The sequence below is a fragment of the Drosophila persimilis genome, unplaced genomic scaffold (assembly GCF_003286085.1).
Source record: "Drosophila persimilis strain 14011-0111.01,24,50 unplaced genomic scaffold, DperRS2 tig00000000-arrow-pilon, whole genome shotgun sequence".
NCBI classification, from domain to species: domain Eukaryota; kingdom Metazoa; phylum Arthropoda; class Insecta; order Diptera; family Drosophilidae; genus Drosophila; species Drosophila persimilis.
The window spans coordinates 22,557,166-22,578,524 of NW_020825288.1; the positions used below are offsets into that span (position 1 = coordinate 22,557,166).

General features: G+C 42.9%; 1 protein-coding gene across 1 annotated transcript in view; it reads right to left on the reverse strand.

The window, feature by feature from the left end:
* Window positions 1–1,632: 1,632 nt before the first annotated feature.
* The window catches only part of LOC6591404 (ras-like protein family member 10B), a 39,001-nt gene continuing 19,274 nt past the window's right edge, over window positions 1,633–21,359 (reverse strand). The window contains 6 exon segments of the mRNA XM_026984308.1: window positions 1,633–2,035; window positions 2,173–2,240; window positions 2,566–2,679; window positions 2,793–2,906; window positions 9,213–9,335; window positions 13,937–14,552. Coding sequence (XP_026840109.1) covers window positions 1,867–2,035; window positions 2,173–2,240; window positions 2,566–2,679; window positions 2,793–2,906; window positions 9,213–9,335; window positions 13,937–14,326 — 978 coding nt within the window. The 5' untranslated portion in view covers window positions 14,327–14,552 and the 3' untranslated portion in view covers window positions 1,633–1,866.

The following is a 21,359-nucleotide window of genomic DNA, read 5'->3' on the forward strand; positions in this document are numbered from 1 at the left end:
ATTCTTTCCTATATTCTTAGCCGAACACTCAACTGGGAGTGGAACCAAATTTGGCAGTGCGCCCAGTTATCTATGTACTTTGAATATCAGTTAGGTTTAGAATTATGTATATGCGTACGTAACTACAATAGTTCCCCCATTAATACTTATATTGCTGTAAAAGTCGGTTCATAGCATTTTCGCAAAGTTCATTTTGTTGAAATCTCTATGTACAAAGTCAGCCTTGATTGCTTTTCTTTTGAGTTGTTTGAGTTTGTTGCTGTTTGAGGTGAAGAAAGAGATCGGTATGGTATGGTCTGTATTCATTACGTAGTAGACTCTCAGTTAAATCAGCTACACAGGCGGTGTCCAACAGATAGAGTGATATACGTTATCTAACTAACTAAATGTGACCGCTACACTATACTACACAAAACACCTGCTGTTGCACCTTAACCCTTATTTCTAGCCTTCGATTCTAGCCTAAGGGTGAACGGTTTTCGTGTATGTCATGGTTAATGCCGCTATCACTAAAAATAATAACACAATCGTCGGTGTTTTGTGCGTTTTAATTATATTCTTAGTTTAGTGTGTATCGGTTTGCTATGACATAATTGTTTGCATTTAGGCTTCATGCTTAGGGTTCTCTACACGGTGCTTAGCTTAGTCGTTTTCCAACACTTCTCAGCAAGTCAAGAAGAGCCCTAAGCTTTCATTCACACTTGTGAGTGCCTACCTATAATTTTGTTCTTGTAACATCTTTCCCTACAGGCAATGAAATGAGGTGCAGCAGATAATTATGGCTATAAATCGATTGAGCAGTGTAATGGCATGATTGTAATACTACCTCAAATACTTAAGGCTATTTATTCTATTTCCCAACATGACTTAAAGTTACGTACTTTTTGTAGTCCAGTTTTTTTTTGTTTGAGACTTGACATTCGCTGACGCTTTGTTTGTGGTTTTGCTTAAGAACTAATTCTTGAAATGATCACAACGTTAAAGTATGTTTATCGTACATATATGTATGTATGTATGTGTGTGTATGTATAGCTTAAATAGAGATATTACTTATACGATTTCGGTTTGGTTTCCATACCAAGGTTATTCGTTCGTTACATAAAATGTATTGTAAATTATGGTGGGATTAATTGCCTATTTACGATTCCACGACGAATAAAATAATAACTACAATATACCGATAATAACGATAGTAATTAAATGAAATCCAAACTTTTGCAATTCGTGTACATCTTCGGGGATACTCTTATTGTTTTTTGTTGCATATTCATGTCAGCTGCTCCTCCTGCCTGGCTCACGGGCATTGAATTGCAAATGCAAATGCGAATTCAAAAAAGTTGTCAGCAGGAGGATGAGAGGATGTTGGTTGGCTCTGGCTTGGGATCTGGGTTCTGAGCTTTTGCTCCTGGCCAAATGTATCTTTGGTTCGACAGCCATTGCCATGCCATGCCATTCCAATTCCCATTCCCATTCGCATTGCCATTTAAATGAGCGGAGCTCTTGCAAACAAAAAAGCGATGCGATAAAAGCAGCCAGCAAAATGTTGTAATAATGGCAAACAAAAGAAGAGAGGGCAAACGAAAAGAAGGGGAGTCGACACACGGGGACAACTGCAAAGTGTGGCCACTAAAATGTATGCTAAAATATGCATCTGCAGGCATTGCCAAGGGGCAACAATGTTGTTTCTTCTGTTGATGCTGCTGTTGGCCTCAAGGAGATTGCGTATACGCCAGCGTGCCACCCCATCTGGCCCCACATCTTGTCCCATGTCGTCGGCAACGAAACAGCTGCGAAAGTATCCACCCGGGACACTCGTATTTACGCGCTAGATCAAAACGTTTGCTTAAAAAACTTATGCAACATTTGCTAAAGTATTGTACAGCGTCCTTTATTCCTAGTTGATTGTGAGAACTCAGTGCCAACCAAGCCACCGCCTCCTCCAGCGACACCACCGCCGCCTCCGCCACTCGTGTTGCTCCCACTGCTGGTGCAGCCCATTAGCTCACGGAATACGTCCCCGATTTTGTAGTTGTATCTATAAAAAGGGCCAGAAAAGAATACCAGTTAGTCTTCCTTGGCAGCCCGCGGTGCCGAAGCAATTGATATACGAGTGCTGTGTGGGAATATCTGGGTATTTGTGGGGGTATCTGTGGGCTGATATTGATTACTCACTGCGCCGAGCACTCGACATAGCCGCAGCGCCAATGTTTGCGCACCAGCGTGGAAATATCCTTGAGCTCCTGCCATACCATGACGAGTGTGTGTGAGATGAAAGAGAAGAGATTCAATATTGAGTGCAATCCGTTGGAAACTAATAGCACGAATGGTGAATCAATAGCATAGGCATTCTCTGGCAATTCTTAAAAGAAGTAGAGCGGCTTTTCTATTATTAAAGAACTAAGGAAAGGGTTTCTTAACATTAGTATAACATTAGTGTACAACTTTATGCATTCTCATCCAAAACAGATGACTCTGTTGCTGTTCCAGAACTGTTCACTTTCACTTTCCAAAGTTTTCCAAAGCACTCATTTACCTGACTCTTAAAACCACTAAGAGAGTACTCACCTGCGAATTGGCCTGCGCCTCAGTCACATTGTCATATTTATTGCCAACCACAATTATGCTAAAATCACGATGACTGAAACTGTCCAAGATTTGATCTCTCATCGAGCGGCAGTACTGCAATCGAATGAATCGCGTAAATTGGCAATCAATTAAAGGAGGTAAAATCGGCATGCCATTGGGCATATCGTTGATGATGGTGATGATGATGGGGCGGCAGGGGCACTCACCTGAAACGTTTCCAAATTGCCCATGTCATAGACTAGCACATATGCGTGCACCGTTCGCAGCCCCAGCGGATGTCCGTTGTTCCATTCGGCGAAGTTATCAGCCGGAAATCGCTTCTGGCAAAGGATTGCCATGCCAATTGGTCGAGTGTTTGTTTTTCATCAGCATATTTTCGACGAGGACAGCACAGAGCACAGCGCACAGAGCACAGAACCCCACGGCACGCACCGACAGACAATTCCGTACCCGTACCAGAGAGAATATCGTATGGCACACGGATGTATAGTATGTGTCAATACGGTCGGTTGAGTTGTATTTTTGTTTCGCATTATTTCGGCACGCATATGAAAATCAAATATGGAAAAGCGGAAAAGAGTTTTATGTCATTTAATAGCGGTACACAACAGGCAGCAGGATGACATAAATACGGAAATATATTTATCGTTTTTTTTTCAGGAAAAATAGAAGTGTTTATTGTGTTTATGATATGAGTTGAATCAGTAGTTATGGTTTATCAAAACAATTCCTCAAATGTCATTATAGCATGATAACTCGTTAGATAAACACAATTATTTTTGCATATGGATTTGTATGGCATTTTAATTGGGATTAAATTTAATAGAGAGAGAGGGGGAGAGAATGGAATAATCCGAAACAGAATCCGTGCAAATAGATATCCTGTCATCCTTGAACTAAAAGTGGAATAATCCCAAACAGAGTAAATCTGTTTGATATAATATCTTTTTAAATTGATTTGCTTTATGGAAAACATCTGGCTAAATGGCACTGGGACTCTTATTTATTTAGCATTTACTTTTCCCCTATTGTGGTTGGATGAAAATCTTTTTAGTATTCGTTGCTCCAGCGGCAGCAGCAGAAATGGCATTTATTTATTCATCTCTGTTTCAGAAAATTCCCTTAATTACTAACAGCTTTCACGTTTATTAAATGTAACTGAAGCTCTTGTTTCTGCGGTTATTTCTTTGTCAGAGCGACTCTCATAATAGCCATAAAACGTAGCAGTTACACTAGAATTCTCGTAAAATGACAGAACATTTACGGCCATGTGAGTGTGTGCTGTCTGTCAGTGGTTTCTCTCGGCAACAAAAAAGAACTACTGGTTCCATTAGTGCTTGTACGGCGGGCACATCCGCTTCCTGCTCTTTTTAGATGACATAAATCAATCCCCAAGCAGAGCTGCAGTTTTCGGTGTAAACAGGACCCAAAAGGCAAATCAGAAGCACACCACGGGATCTGCGTTTGCCTCTCCCGCCCCTGTGCTAATGAGCAGGAGACGGAATGAAGAATAGGAGTGGGAATGAACGACAGAAGCAGAGTCGGGGGCTAGGGGCTAGGGGCCAGGGTCTTTGGTTTGTACGCCCACAGCAAGACAGTAAGTAAACGTTATAATTAAATTTACGGCGCAGCATTTTAGGCGCAAACAAAAGTCAAAGGCCGACTAGACAACAGACTCTAAAAAGGAAAGATAGCCCAAGAAGAGACCAGAACACTGGGGGAGAAACAAACAATCCCCTGTGCCGTCCAGCAAGCTCCAGCAACCCCTGACCCTATCTGCGGCACAGATGGTCGCAGCAGCTCAAGAGTCCGCATTCCTTGGCGCCTGGGCGTCTGGCCCTTAGGGTTCTTTGGCTTCGGCCCCACCCCCCCCTGTTTGTTTGTGTATTGTGTCATTCTCCACCGGCTGGCAGCCAGTCGACGCCACTCCCGTCAGGAGGCAGTAACTTAGCTAGATTTACGTTTTTGATTAAATTTCATTTAATTTGTGCTTTTCCCTGGCTCTGTCCTGGCTCCTCTCCGAAGCCTTGTTAATTAACGGGCTGGGCTGGACTATGTGTTGGCCTGAAATGCGAGCAGCTCGTTAGCCCAGGATGTACTCAATGTCTGTTTCGTTGTAATTGCTGCACTGTGGCTGTTGCCGTCATGGATTGGTCTTTGGAACTCAAGTGGCGACACGCGTACTCAAACATTGAATGCAGTCGACAGGACACGCCAACAACTTGTAAACCAAGGGACTGAATGACTTAAATTCCCAAAGTCTGGACGGCAGATAAAGAAAGTCTTAGACGATGACCTTGGATAGTCGATTCTTTTGATTTATTTTAGTGCACATCCGTGATTTATGAACTATTTTATCCTTAGATAAGGACCAGACAGCGGTAAGAGTTTCCGAATTTAGAAAGAATAGCTTCCTCTCATAGCTCATCATCCATTTGAGTAAAATTCTTGTACAGGATGCTCCATAGCTTAAGTTCTTCTAAGAAAACTCGGTTAAAATATGAATTTGTCCATCCATTACCAGAACTGTGCAATATTTTAGAGAAAAACTTTCCGTCTGAATACATCCCCTATAGGCATCGTTAGTCCAGGTCATTGAGTCCCCAGCTCCGACCTGTTCCCATTCTCTGGGGCCCTCGAGAAGAGGACTCTCAATAAATTGTCATTTCAAGTTGCTGGACTTTCGCTGCGGAGGCCACTTAGAGTAAACAATGGCTAACTAAATGGCCTACCCACTCACTCACTCACACAATTACAGACAAAGACATATACATAGGTATACATACATATATACATAGAACAGATGTTCTCTCTTTCAGGGCGAAAATCTGTTGGAAAATAAATGCTGCTTTGCTGCTTGTACAAGTGGAAACCATTAAGGTGGACTTTGAGTTATGACGGCCAGCCAGTGCACTTGACGATGAAAAATTTACCACAATAAACAGGAGCCACCCTTAGTCCTCGCCTGACTCTTTTAGCCTGCCTCTTAGACAAGCATCAGAGCCATTTGGTCAACACAATGGAGGAATACCAGACCAAAAAAACGAAGTAAAATAATGAAAAAAAGAACTGTACTCGAAAACAAATTCACGCCAAAATGGACATGAATAAGTTGAAAGGCATTGGCAAGGTGGCCAGGGCAGGAGGGGGCATGCCAGTGCCATCAAACGAGGTTACATGAGCGGGGAGGGGGAGGAAGAGGGGAGGAACGGTAGCACGTAGTTAATATGACAATGGTTGTGGCTGGTCGACTACCGGCTGTCCGACTGTCCGACTGGCAACTGCTTTTTGCTGCCTGTCAACTCTTTTGCATCGTTTGCCATTTCAATGCAAATTTCTTTGGGTGTATATGTACTCGTAATATCTGTGTGGTGTGGCCGTGTCCATGTATTTGGCAATGCTCGGATATTTATAGCGACTATACAGAGACTTTTCCCTTTGTTGTGCCTGGGCTACATTGTCAGCACACCCACTTGGCCCAGTTCTGGGCTTTGTGCTGTTATCCCAGGCATAGATCGGAGGGTATATAAGATATACCATCAAGCAGGGAACAGTTGGGTAACAAAACCATGGGATCTATGCACGAAAGAAGCTCTGATGGGAGGACAACGAAAGTGTCAACAACATTCTCTTTGCTCTTAAGTAATCCTTTTCGAGGTCTTTTATGGATATAGAAAATTACTGAAATCTAGAATCTATCTGGGAAGCAGTACATAAGCTACTATTTGCTCTTACTTTTTGTAGCATTCACCAATGAAGCCGAACCAAATGTGAACACCCTAGAAACATCTACTTTTAAGCTGGCTTCCCTCAACTTTGCATAGGCAAAAACTGGAGAGAAAAACTTGCCCTAACGCCAGTGTGTTCCCATAAATATTTTATGATTGTTAAACGTGGCAAACAAACACATTTGGGGCCGGGCACGAGAGTGGAGGAGAACTGTACTGAATGGAGATGCAGGCCAAGCCGCAGGCGGGCCCTGGACAATCTCCTTCAACAATTTCGGTGTCAGTTTGTGATTTGCGGTTTGACCGAAAACTGTTCTCTAATTGCCGATGTCAGTGGCGCAGTCCTTGGGTCCACTCCAAGCCAGAACTAGTGCACACCAGTGCCTTGAGCTTTCAGGTTTATGCAGAGCAAACTGCCCTCAAAAGATAGACAGAGAGTAAGGCCACAGACAGGACGAACTTTATGGGCTGGCTATAATTGCTCCCCCATGCGAATAATAGTACGAAATGGGGCAGGATCACGTCAAGGACCTCGTACGGCAGCAGACACGTTCAGGCATTTTTGAGTAGTTAAAAATTGATACATACATATATCCACAAAAACTGCCCACCAGAACCACTTGCCTGCACTGTCTGTCGGCATATTAAAAATTTATATATGCACCCACTTTTTATGGGCCTGAACGGAGACTTTAATAATGTTAAGTAAGCAAAAGCATCTCCCCACAGACGACCAGGAGAAGCCACCGAACAGATGGGAAAGAATTTGAGAGGCTTGGAAATACTCTATACGAAAGTTTTACTTGCAGAAAGTTATTAGAAGCCACTAAGAAGATATTCTTAATATAATTTGATTGCAATTGTAAACGGATAAAACGGATAAGTGCTGCCAACTGATCTATAATATGTTTCCTGCTACAAAACTAACATTGCAACGCAAATTTAAATTAAATTTTAAACTTAGATCGAATCTTTTGGTGCCAGCAATCTACTAAATGGAATTCGAATGCTGCTTTCTGCTCTCTGTACGTAACCAAATCTGATTGCATTCTTTTGGAATTTATGCAACAAAGTCCGACAAACCCTTCAGCAACATCTCTATGCCTTTAGGGCATTGGAAAAAATGAAGAAAAATGAATAAAACGTAAAGCGTAAAACCCCCAAAGAGAGTTCGCTTGTGGCAACATCAGAAGCAGCTTCAGTTGCCTGCCATTCGGTTTTTGTGGTTACTTGTTGTCTGCGGTAAACTGTTGCTCTGGTGTGCTTGATTATAAAAAAAAACGAGGGGGAACGTTGTGAGTTGCTGCGGACACCGCAACTCTACAGTTATACCCGATACTAAGTCAGTATGGCTCTCCTCCGGCAGACGCCGCTAATATTAAACGACACGACAAAGAGTGCGTGCGAGAGAGACAGAAAATCAGTCTGAGCGTGACGTCGGGCGCTGCGTAGCCACTAAAAATTGATTTCTTGCTTTTGGCTACAAAAATGATCCGATCTGATCCAGATTCAGCAACCTGATAGATATGGTCATTATTTATGATTCTGCGTTTTTAGTTTTCTCGAATCTGCAATATTGTGGATGCAACAGATTTTCGTCTTTTGTGCGGGCGGATGGGGTCGGGGCGAAATTCTGAGATATACGTTTCATAGTGAGATCTAACAGGAGTGCGGATACCAAATTTGGTTACTCTAGCCTTAATAGTCTCTGAGATTTATGAATATCCCCAGATCTGCATCCTTTGCGGGGGCGGAAGGGGGTGTGGCGAAATTTTGAAACAAACTCGTCTCGGTCCGATATATTAGGAGTGTGGATACCAAATTTGGTTGCTCTAGCTTTTATGGTCTCTGAGATCTAGGCGCTAATGTTTTACTCTAAACAAAGCCGCCTATGCTACGTGTGTGTTAGAGAGAGACAGGGCGAGAAAAAATTAAATTGTTTTCGTGATGCTGGCTATAATAATAATACGATCCAATTCAGATTCTGCAGTCTAAAAGATATGGTCATTCTCTACGATTCTGCGTTTTTGGTTTTCTTGTATCTTTAAAATTGTGGATGCCACAGATTTTCGCCTTTTGTGGGGGCGGAAGTGGGCGGGGCAAAGTTTTGAAATATTTTCGGAGCAGTGACATATCACAGAAGTCTGGATCCAAAACATCGTTGCTCTAGCTCTTATAGTCTTTGAGCATTAGGCGCTGAAGGGGACGGACAGACGGACAGACGGACAGACGGACGGACGGACAGACGGACAGACGGACGGACGGACAGACAGACATGGCTCAATCGACTCGGCTATTGATGCTGATCAAGAATATATATACTTTATGGGGTCGGAAACGATTCCTTCTGGACGTTACACACATACACTTTTACCACAAATCTAATATACCCCAATACTCATTTTGAGTATCGGGTATAAAAAACGAGAGAATTCGAAAATGGAAGGGAACCGTAATGGACTGTAATGAAAATTCTGCAGGTACGAGGCACCCATATAAATTTCTCGAGTCTAGACAGACCCGATAGCACAGCAGGCGCAACAGAAAGCTGGCTTAAAGTGTCTTCGGGTTCGGAATACATTTATGCGAGTCGGGCCTCTGGCAACAGATTGTAACAGCTTTCTCTGCGTCTCGCTCTCCCACTCTCTCTGACAATTTAAATTATTTAATAAATTACTTTGCCCAGCCGGCGTAAAAAAGGAGAATTTTCTAATATGTTGGGTTCCCATGAAATTCACTGGAAAATTGCATAAAAATAGTTTGTATCGTACACATTTTCATAAAATATTTCCCCTAGCGCTGACAGTGCGAAAGTTATAACTAAATTATGCGAAAGTTAGGATGTCCTGTGGCTAGGAGGAGGCGCTGTTGCTGGTGCTAGGCATTTAGGGTACTCACCTGGGGTGGAACGTCCAGTACCATCAGCTCACGTATGCAGGTGTCGCACACCAAACAGTTTTTATATATCTTCCGACGTGTTGTCGTCTGATGAGTCTTGGGAAAGTCATGGTAGAAAAATTGCTGCAAAAATGGAAGCGCACAAAATTGAATATTATTGTGATTGTAATATATTGCGCATACGGCGCGTGGGCCGTAGTGCGAGATTAAATATAAAAATGAAAATTCCATAGCGAACTCGCTCGATTCCCATAGAAACCTTGCTCTAAAGCAAACCGAGCGAGCTTTTCTATATTTTTTATGTGTTTCTTTCGTTCTTCTATGGGATTTCTATGCCAGTTTTCTGGTCATAGAAGGAGAGGCACGAGCACGAGTAGATGAAGCCGGGTGGACGCTGGTTTATTTCTGTTTCTGTTTCCATTGGTTTTGTTTTGTGCTCTGTGTTAGGCAAACATTTTAAATATGTGTTCAGCTCTGCTCTGCTCTGCTGTTAGGTTCTTTTATATGAGCTTCTCATGAGGTTCTTTCACCCATATGCAGGCGCAGGCCTGAGGTCAGGACACATTTTATTCACATTTTTAGCTTATTAAAATTGTGTGGTCATAAAAGCGGGCTATGGATTTTATGCTCTTGGTGGTCATGTAAACATAAAAATGCCAGTAAAAAGCAGTAAATCTACAGAATGAAGGGTGCTGGAGCCGTGGCGGGGAGCGGGATCAGATGGAGCTAATCTATGCTGAAATCATATAGATTTTATTTACAGTTTTTCTACTTAATTTGAATGAATTATGGTTTTAACAGATGGGATTTTCCACCTTAAATCTGAATTATATGGAGGATAATGAGCTTTTTGTGAAAACTTAATGTAAAAAGATCTACCCGGGGTTCAATTCAACAAAAAACCTTTCCATGTGCTTAACTGCTCAATCATCAGATTGAAAGATATCTGTAGACAGATATATCTTTCCTAAATCTCTTTTTAATTTAATCGCCCCTACCTAAAGTCCTGTAAATTCACTCTCTATAATTTTCCATTTTCTTTTTCATTAGTTAATAAATTTTTAGCCTCTTTATCACTAGCTTTTGAGCCAGTTTTAAGCTTCAATAACGAGCCATAACTCTAATGCGAAATGGAACTCATAACCAACACGCGGGACTGTTTCGAAATCTGCACTGAAACGTGGTCGAAATGACCCCATTAACCGGCGCAGAGACCTCTAAGCCAGCAGTTCAGCAATTTGGTGCGTGGCTGTGTGGTTCGAGACCATCTAATTTTCCCCTAAAAGCCGGGCAGAAAGAGCGATGCCAAAGCGAATCGCAGTCAATGGGAAAAGTATCCCCTGAAAATAAGGCAGAGGCCGGCGAAAGGCATAAAATAAATTTTCCACAAAAAAAAGTAAGTGAAAAGGAAAAACGATAATGAAAGAAGGGTAGTGTGGGCGTGTTCTGTGGGCGCATGTGTGTGTGTGTGTGTGAGTGAATCAATGCATGAATTGAATGAGTGACAGGCTCAAAGGATATTTAACGCCTGATTGCATTTTAAAGTGATGTCCTGTCATTTACTCCAGCCAAGGAGCAGACCAAGAGATTGCCAATTCACGATTATCCCACATGATGTATGTGTGTGCCAGTGCGGATGCGTGATAACTTGGCTAATAATAAAGTCAAGTGAGAATCATTTTGAGGACACCCATCACCACAATCCCGCTCTGGTCCTCGTTCTCATGTTCTGCTAATATAAATGCAAATTCTTTTCTGTCAATCGGCGGTTCCCTTGTTTTCGCTGCAATGAAATCGAATGCAATTTATGCACACGACGACTCAATTACCCGAGACCGAAAAAGGATATCCGCTAAGATGGCGGCCACCCAAACGTCGGAAGCGGAAGTGGCCAGTGGCCAGTGGCTGGACAGCCTTAAAGCGAAGCGTAGAATGTTTTTAGCGGCCATTTTAAATTATATCCTGCACACACAGACGATCCCATAGGGGCATGGCATGGGGAAAAGGGGTCACATCGCATCGCATCGCCTCGCGTAGATGCCACGCTTTTATGTCCCAGCGCCGCATATCATTGAGTTTTATTTTTATTGAACTGGTAATTGAATAAGAAATGACATTGATGGTCGTCTCCATCTCGGTCGTGCTCTCTTGGCATCCTGCTCTATACTGCTCCTCTGCTACACCCTCTCTGCCCCATGGCCGGCTTTGCGCCTCTTTATGCTTCTTGCTGCGCCATAAAGTGCGCTACATTATCTGTCACATAAATAAGCAGCGACCGGGCTTGAGCCGAAAGAAGCTTTTCGAAATTTACACAAATGGTTATTCATGGCGTATACTTTATGGCTATGATGCATTGCATTTTATTTGGCTCCTTTATCTGCAGGAATTAGCTTCAGTTTATTCGACAATTTACTCAACCAATTTGAGGCAGATTCAGGCACGGAACGGAACGGAACGGACATTGAACTGAGTTCAAGCTGGGCAATGAGTGGGGCAGTAAATTGAATTTGCACTAAAAAACCAGTTTTGAAATATGAAAACAGTAGTTAATATTTAATCCCCAGACAGATGCATTTATATCGATGCGACTGTTGATTCTTCGCAAACTTGTATCTTTTATCTCACATTAAACCTCAGTCCTTTTCGACTACTACTCGAAACAAAAAATTCTTTAAATTTATTCATTTATAAATTTTATTTAAACGATTCTTCAAAGATTCGAATATGTATAGGCACGTATTTGGCGATTTGATTTCACATGTATTTCCTTTTACACGGCCATTACATTTACAGAGCAATCAAGATTTCAGCCATGTTCATGCTCTCCCTACCGGAAACCTACTCGCCCACCCCGCCACCAATTTCCTTCACAGCTTGACCGCAAAACAGCCATTAAACAGGACGTAATTGATTTTGCAGTGCTTAAAATGCCATAAAAATGCACAAATCTCGCATTACACACAATAAAAGACGTCCAGCTGGGAAGGAGCTGGGAGAGAGCACTGGCACATGGACACAGGGGCTTAGGAGGGAATAGAACAGATCTAGTTTGAGGCTAATGCACAGACCTTATCCCGCACAAATACACGGACAATCGCAGACATTAAACGCAGCCGTAAAACGCACACAGACAAAACAAACGTATGGAAAATAATGAAGAGCAAAGCGAAAGCAAATGGCAAATGGCAAAGCAACCCGGAACTCGGAACTCAACTCGCAACTGGAACTGAAACTGGAACTGCCAACTGCAGTTAATTGAATTTGCCGAGCAGCAAAGGGCCGTGCATACGCAATGGGCGGGAAGAAGACTGTTGGGGAAAGAGGAGTCTGTGGGAGTTTACGCAGGGAAAAGAGCCAGGGCTTATACGCTTTTTAAAACGATTAAAGAACTAGGAGACATAGTGACCTACATCTAAGCACTTAATTAAGTTAGATCTGCATTAATAAGGTAGAAATCTAACGAACGAGTTTAGGTATGGTTGATATGGTCTATGTCTTGTTACATCTGAAGGCAAATAAAGTGTCCCCTGTTGAGGCATTGCTTGATTGTAATAGAGAATAAAACGAATCAACCTTCGAGTGTATCATGCACTAAAAGCTCTAAGGACTGACTGCAAAGGCCAGTGGTTTAAGGACAATTTTCCCGTCTAAAGCAAAGAATTACTTATATAAGAAATGTAAGACCTTTACGTTTATCATTTTTAGGGTCTTTACAAAGCCCCTATCCTAGCTGGTATACCCTCCACTCGGTAGACTCCTGAATGCTGAACACATATGCGCCTTTCTGGCTCTGTGCCTCGCCATTGTCTAATTACAAAAGATAAACCACAAAAGATACGATGCGATGCGAAGCGCAAATCAAATTAACGGCCCTCCTACACGCACACAAATGCAATTAGGAGGGCTAACACGCACAGAGCAGAGGAGAGTAGGAGAGCTTTGGGGTGCAGGTAGAACGAGGCGCTAAATATCCTCAATGAGAGGCAGCTGCTCTGGGACTGGTCTATTAAAAAGTTTGACGCTAAACTGATGCTCCTGCTGCTGCTCCGCTCCTACCACGGCTGCTGATTCCACTAAACTTTTCAGCTTTCATCGGGGTCGCCATCGCCGTCACCGTCGCCCCATGGCCCCATTAAAAATTTAGAGCCCAGGTTCGGGCATGAAAAGTGCAGTCCTGCCTACCCATTGTCCCACCTTACCACATCCTGATTATGGCATACATCCACGCTTTTCCAAAGGGAAAGAGAGAGAGTTTTAATCAGGAATTGTGTTAATTGAAAGCGCAATTTGTTATTGAAAAATTAATTAATGTGACTGGGCAACAGAAATCCTTTCTATGCCTTTATGGAGGGGAAGGATAGGGGGAATGATGACTGGGCTTGTGTTGTGGATAATGACTGTTATGCCCATTAATTTTAATTGCATTACAAACAGCAATGCACTTAATATACGTATATTTAAAGCTTCAATGGCAATTCCGTATTAATTGTTTCAATTAAGTTGCGATTCTGGGCAAATGTTCTTTGGTATTTGGGATAATAGATTTAAATATCTTTAATTAAGACAGGGGGACGGGGAATCTAATGAAAGCAGCACAAACACTATTCAGTGATAGATACAAACGGGCATTGTGGTTGCTTAGAAAATCGATGCATACAATATATAAAATCTCTCGACTTTTATCAAATTTAATACATAGATAGGTATACAAGTCAATGGCCCACCTGTAATATGCTTGTTTTGCCGACGCCAGTAGCCCCCAAAAATGCGGCTTTAAGGGGGCCCTGCAGCCATGGCGGCTCCGCACCACCCTCCAGAGTGATGCGCTATGCCGAAATGCACTTATTTTGTATATGAAGCTCCATTTCAATTGAGATCTTTGTGGCTTTGTTGGCAATGGGACTGGCTTTCGATTTGGTTCCTTTGGCTCCTGGTCCTGCTGCTGCTCCTGAGGCTGTGGCTGTGGCTGTGGCTGGGGCTGGGGCTGCTGCTGCTCCTGTTTTATTAGTGGCTGCTGTTGCTGTCCTTGCACTATCACCGACATAATCAACGCTTCGTGTGCTACCGATCAATAGTTTCTTAGAGTTTGTTGGTGATATTGTACTACTCCACATTATATTGTTATTATAATTGCTTGTAGTATTGTTGTTATTCCTTTGCTTTAACGACGCCAGCTTGACTGATTTGTTCGGTTAAGGGGTTTTCGGATAGAAGAAGGTGTCCCCAAAGCAGCAGACTTTGCTTCGGAGTGTGGAGGGTTATAGCTGGAATGAAAGCTGGAGCTGTGTGGCAGGACAAGGCATGTTCGTGCTTATGAGTGGTTTGGATCTACAATAAGTGCTGAAAGAAAGAGAGAAATTACAAAGAAATTAGTTTTTGGAATCATTTTACATGGACTGAAAGATATAAAAATGTACAGCCAATGAGAACGCTCTCTGACTAACAAAATAGTTTGTAAATGGCTACCAAGAAGACGGAAAAGTATTCTCTTTTTTTTAGTCGCAATCCCCGATTTTATAAGCAATTGAATGATTCGGTTTCTTCCATCAATTGAATTTTGTTGCCCATCTGATTGGAAACTCAATCATAATGCATAATATAATAATTTAAATGGAGTTTCCGCAGCAATCTGACAGCTACACCGAAGTAAACACAAATCAATGGCATCCAATAAATTCTCAAACGAAAATTGGGGAAAATTCCGCACCCCTCGGAAAATGTGCTTCTGCTGGCAATCAGCTGCGACGTTGCTAACTAAATTTATTGAGTCGCCAGCGGATATTGCACATTGATTTCATTTTAATAACATAAATATTCTCTGGCCCTCGCTTTTGATTTGTTTGTTGTTGTTTTCCCTTGGATTTTCGCTTCGCCTCGCCTCGCCTCGCTCCGACCTTTGCACTGCCAATAATAAATTTCAAATTTCACATTTCACTTCCGCTGCACAACGGAAGTTGATTTCTGGGTCTTGCGCTGCCACCGGCCTCCCGAGGGCTCATTTTCCTTCTGCCTATTTTCCGCTGGAAATGAAAAGAAAAAAAACCGGCACAAAAAATAAAAACATTAAGTGAGGCGTGAAAAATGTTTGGCAATTCTGTTTCTGCCTCTCTTTTTATTCTGAGTACTTTGGGAGGAACCAAACCACCACAGGGTGCATGTAAATTAAACGACAGCAGCTTTATAATTAGAAAAGTTTGGGCGCTTCTTCGGAACGAAATGAGATTGCTCGTTGATTAGCCCAAAATATGTTATATAGATAGATGGAAAGTTGGGCAGCCATGTTCTTGGCAGCTATATAAAATTGGTTCATACTTAAAGCGGGCTGTTTCGGGACGCTGTTTCCCCACGTAATTGTTTAGACATCTGCCAACAGCTTCATCTATCATCCGACCACTCAACGCCTTCGCCTGGCAGGCGGTGGAAACTTAATAAATTTAATAACCGCAAAATATGCCGTGGGCGAAATGAGCGGGTAGACGGGGTGCCAAAAACGCCACACAGCCATCAAATCGTTGGCCTATTTATAGGCCCCCCCCCACACATCTCTACAACATCTTCTACATTTCCTACATCTTCAGCAAGGAGCTCTCCTTTCGTGCCGTTTCCCCCCCCCCAATATATTCCATGCGTCATCGAGACGACGCCCACACATAAGTAGGTGCGTATTGTTGGGATGCCAGGAGCAAGACGAGGCGGCTGATTTGATTTGATCTGATATGATTGAGGGGCGCCCCGCCCGGGCGTTGCTCAAGAGGCAACCCGGCACCAGCGCCCACGTACACACAAAAACAAAAGTGAGTCACCTTCTGGGACAATGAGGACTTGTGTTTTTATTTTTGGAGGCCATAAACCAGAAAGAAGGAAGTCAAACTGTGTGAAATACTCTGACTCGGGGAATGATAGGCTGGTTCAGCAGATTGGAGGAGAGTTAATCCTTATATGTAGGTGGGGTTGAATGAAGGTGTGTCTGTTATTTTAGGAAGAAAAAACTTAGGAGTATTTACTGTTATTGCAGAGAAAAGTTGATTTCAATATTTGATTGTTAGGAATCGATAGCAAAAAATTCAAATTAAAACGAATCAAAAGGTGATTGGATGACAGAAGACTAGTAAAATTTTGATGTTTAGTTTGAAGAAGCAATCAGAAATAGCTGTGCAAAATAATTTGATGCACCATTAAAGCCGAATCGATTAACTATCGAAGCCAGGAGCCATAAAAAATCCGAACTGAAAGGAACTCCAAAGAAAAAAGAGAGGCAAAAAGTAATGGTGTAAATAAATTGGAGAATTGTTTGTTTTCTGGTAGGAACCAGAAGAGTCTATAAATAAAGAGCCCTTTAAAATTTAGGATCCACAAAAAAAAGATCAAAGAACTGTAACTCAAAGTACCATTCCGGCAAAACAGAAATTCGAAAACCTTGAGAGCAAATGAAATCGCTATCCCTACGAATAAATCTACATAGCCCACATAAATCTGAAAGTATGTAACTTTGTTTTCCAAACACCCTTTAACAGAGTCTTAACGCCAGAACTTTGATTAGATTCCCGGGGAAAGAAAAGTGAATTTAATTTGGAAAACAATACATTTGGGAGCGCATAAAGGGCATTTCGAATGGGTTGCCCGTTTGCTGCTTTACCCCTAAGCTCGTTGCTCATACGCCCCGTGGCCCGGTTGATTGATACGTACTCGGAAAACGTACGTAAACAAGTTTTTGAGGTTGAGGTGTGGGCATTCCCCGGCCCGGGGGCGTCATTGTCGAGACACAAAACCTGGCAATTGAAAACTTTCCACATTTTTTGTTCCTTCTGTTTTGGCAACACTCCAAAAAGAGTGTAAGGGTCTCTGCGAGACTTGGCATTGGAATCAAAGTCAGACAATTGCAGGGCCTTTATTGTGTTTCAGTATATTGTAATACTTTTATCTGCCCCCGGACTCGGTTACAGTCCCATCCTCCTCCGCCTCCGCATCCCACTCCCCACTCGGTGTTGTTACAGGAATGTTTATGCTGACAGGCTCACGCAGGCTGTTCCCAGTCGGAGTTCGACAGTCGGGTCCAGGTCCGAGTTACAAAACCACTCCCAGACCCAGACCCAGACCCATTCCGCATCCGATTCCCCCCTCCCATTCACCACCATTTCATGGCCTGTCTGCCTTGGCTTCCTATCCTTCCTTACTATAGCTTTTGTTTTATGCCTCACTTCCACCTTGTCCTCTTCTCTCTCTCTCTCCCTTTCTTTCTCTTTCCTTTTCTGTTCTGGCCATTGTTTTTTTATGCTACGTGCTAGTAAAATTTTATTGTTTTATTTATTGTATTTAGAGCAACTTTCCCCAGTTGTTCCGCAGAGGGCATTTGTCTTTGGTATAAAGTGCATTAAACGCTTAGCGAAGAGACAATCAATTAAAAGTTTTAACCATTTTAATTGCGGGCTTCATGTTTGCACTCAAGAGAGTTTCAAATAAAGTCTTTGAGCTGGTTCAAAGAATAATTTCCTACCCAAAAAAAAAGGTAAGCATTGGATGGTCTTTTTGCATACAAATCAAAAAGCTGTCAAAGGAGCAGCAAAAGCGGTGGGTCCTAGATCCCAGATCCTTCTTGTGTATGCACATGGCCAACTATTTTGGGGAGGGGCTGACATGTGCAGACAGGAGCAGCAAGGACGAATATCCAGGAGAGACAGGAATGCGGAATCCTGGTGGCATGCAAATGTGTGTTCGCTGTGTGCTCTGCCAGATAGACAGACGGAAATGAAATGTGTGACATTTGATGCCACCGAACTGTAGCTTTTGGGCGGATATTGATTTTGTTGTGTGTACATTTTTCACACACGATGGGTGGCAGGGAAATGGAAATGGGCAACATTTACCTTCGTGTTGGCACACAGAAAACTTCTCCTGAAGCAGGCTCCATGTGGCACGAATCGTGTGTCAAATCATTGCTCCAAATGTTTGATATTACACATTATTCTATGTAGTATGATATGTATAGCAGAGCAAAGGTGATATGCCATGTCTTACCTTTTATACACTCTCCCATCACTCAGATAATCCCTTAAAACTACCTTAAACAAAGCAATTTGCGCCTTAATCCCTCAACATTAATTCAAATTATGATGGGAATAAACCAGAGCAGAGCGTTTAATCAAAATGCTTAAGTGAATCTGTGGAGATGACGAAGTGAATCCGCTGAAACGACAACGAAGACAAAGTAAGCACCAGCGCGCGATGACACGGGTCTCGCTTCGACTCCTTCCTGGAAATGCGCTACATTTTAGGTCATTTGCATTTTAAGCACACCTCTCTTTCATCATCTCTTTCTTCTTAGCCCTCTCTCTGCCCCTCGTTTCGTCCCTGTGCGTAGTATTTCATACAAGCTAATTTTTTTACGATTATATGCGCTTAATAAACGCTAACGCCAGTGGAGTCGCAATGAGGGATATCACGGACAGCAGGACAGCGAAAAGCTACGGAGCCTCAGGAAGCCCTGGGAGCGTCTCAGAGCCACCAAGCATTCCGGAAAGCACGAGCACGTGCTGTGCCCACTGCTTAGTCGGGGGCATTATCTAAGCCAGCGCAGCGGAAGCAATGGCAACGCCATCATCAGCAGCAGCAACAGCGCCGGAAGTTGGCTTCCCTACACACAGACACACAGACACATAGACACATGAAGAGGGCCATAGGGTGCCATACGGAGGGAGCTAAGGATAGTGGCAACTCCTGCTGACTTGGTTACTCGCTTTAGTGTGCACTTGTGTGCGTGAATACACTGGTTAACAAGGTTGCCAAGTGGAATGAGATACAGTTATATTTACATATTCACAATATAATAGAGTCCTTTGTATTCGGGAAAGATTGATTTTCCAACAGCCTATTGAAAGTTGGAAAATTGGTGAGTTGATTTAAAGTCTGTGGTTTCTAGTCTGTTACAAAACTATTCAAAAATCCAGTTGTGCTTTACAGTGTAATGGTTATAGGCCAGTAAGTAAACAGGTTTCGTGCCATTCCAGAGCCTTGGCAACTCCTCCCCAATGGTCGTTTATATAGTTCCCCATGGCATACCCTCGCTACTTTGCCCTACCACCCCACCATTGTAACGAGGCACTGAGGCTCCAGTCACAACACTTAAGCACTGTCAATGTGTTTGGATTTCGTTGATTTCAGCTTGCACATATAATAAGAGCCCCGCGAATATATATAGATATGGGGGCCGCCCCCCTCCGTAACGCTAACAAAACGTTTTACTCCCTTTTTGCATACATTTGTCCTTGCCTCCGAGAGAGCGTGTCTTAGCCGCGCGTGTCGCTGTAAGTGCGCGTTTTGAGTGTTCAGCAAATACGCGAGTGCTTGGCATGGCTTACCGCAATGGAGGTGTACCCCATGTACATCCACATCCCGGACAGACAGGGCAGAGCATGGCAGAGCCACCAGCTGCTTGATTCGAGTATACACTCGGATTCATTTCGCTTCTTGGCTGTTTTGTTTAGCTTTCGGTTTAGCTTGACTCAGTCTGAGTTTGAGTCTGAGAGGAAGAGAGCGATCCAGAGAACTTAACACTCTCGAATCGACACTGTCCGAATCCGAATCCGACTCCGTCTCAGCTTCGACTCAATTCCAAGTGCAATGGCAAATGGATTCGCATTTGGTTTACTTTTCCCTCTTCCCCTTCCCGTTCCGCTTTCCCCCTTTCCCGTGAAAACTTTTCCAATATTTCAAGAGATTCCGCTTTTTATTTATTCCCCCCTGCAGTCCTGCAGCCCTACAGCTCCTACGGATAGCGAGGGCTACTGCAGCTTTATATAATTGAGTGGAAGGAAGCAGCTTTAACCGCACGAGTTAACCGTGAAGAGGCGGCTAAGTATGGGAGAGAGAGTGGGGCATTAGGATAGTCCATGGTGCGGTTTTCTATGGGGGGGTGGCATGGATTTGGGCCAGAATCCTTTCCTTTTTGCTTCCTTTGCTTGCTTCCTGGCAGCCCAAAAACTAGGCTATGGGTCTTATTTATTTTAAATATTCTCTATTGTTCCTGATGCCTGGAAGAAGGGAGATTGCACAGGGAGCTACTCAGCGTTGGGGCTGAGACTGGATAGGGAATGTGGGGCAAAAACTTGAGCCCCGGATTGTAATGAAATTACCGGATGAATGCGATTTGTATATTCAAGTAGTATTTTGGTTTTCCCTTAGCTGATTAAGTTTTTCCTTTGAGTTTGTTAGAGGGCTGATTAGTTTGTTTCCTGTACATGGACTAGTATACTCCCTTTCCTAATATAATATAATAAAGCCCAGTCATAAGTAACGTCCAAAGAAAATAGCCCTAGTCTTCTCTGCTACCCCCAAGGGGGTATATAGTCATTCAATCTTGGGATTTAGTAGCGTTTATCAAATTAAAGAGTTATCAGATTACGACTAAAGAATCAGGAAAGAATACTCCCATCAGGCATTTGTCAGTCACGTGTTTAATTAGTTGAGCTATCTCTAGTAATCACACTCATTAATTTTCCATAAAATTAAACTAATAAAACATATAATTATTGCCATAATAAACCATCCATTAAACCCTCAACAACTATTAACAATTATAATGTAATGTATACCATTTGTCACTAATTGTTTTGGTAATTTGTTTATTGAAATTACATATCTCTGCGAATTCGATTCACGAGTCACGCCCCTGTCATATATGTATGTATGTCACAGCCCCAGCCACTCCCCCACAATAGTACGAGTGATAAAGATTATAGTACGTGTTGGCATAGCCATAAGGAAGGCACCACAGCACTTGCTTGCTGATCATAAAATTTGTTGAAGCTAAAGCAAACTACAGATGGACCACTGCTGGGACCCACAGACACGGAATTTTGTGAGACGAGCAGCAGAGGGGAATGGGGATGGGGATGTGGATGTGGATGTGAAAATCCAAATAAAAACCCCAATTCTCGGCATGAACACGCACAAGTCGGGGTCTGGGAGTCAGGAGGCAGAAATCAGCCACGTTGATGAGCCGGATTCATTTCAGTTGCGTGCCAAAGTCAACGAAAGGTGCGAATCGAGGGCGTGTTCTGTCTGTGTATGCATCTATGTATGTGTGTGTGTGTGTGTGTGCGTGTGGGCGTGGCTGGGGCTACAAAGTGGAAGAAGGATACGCAGGGAGGG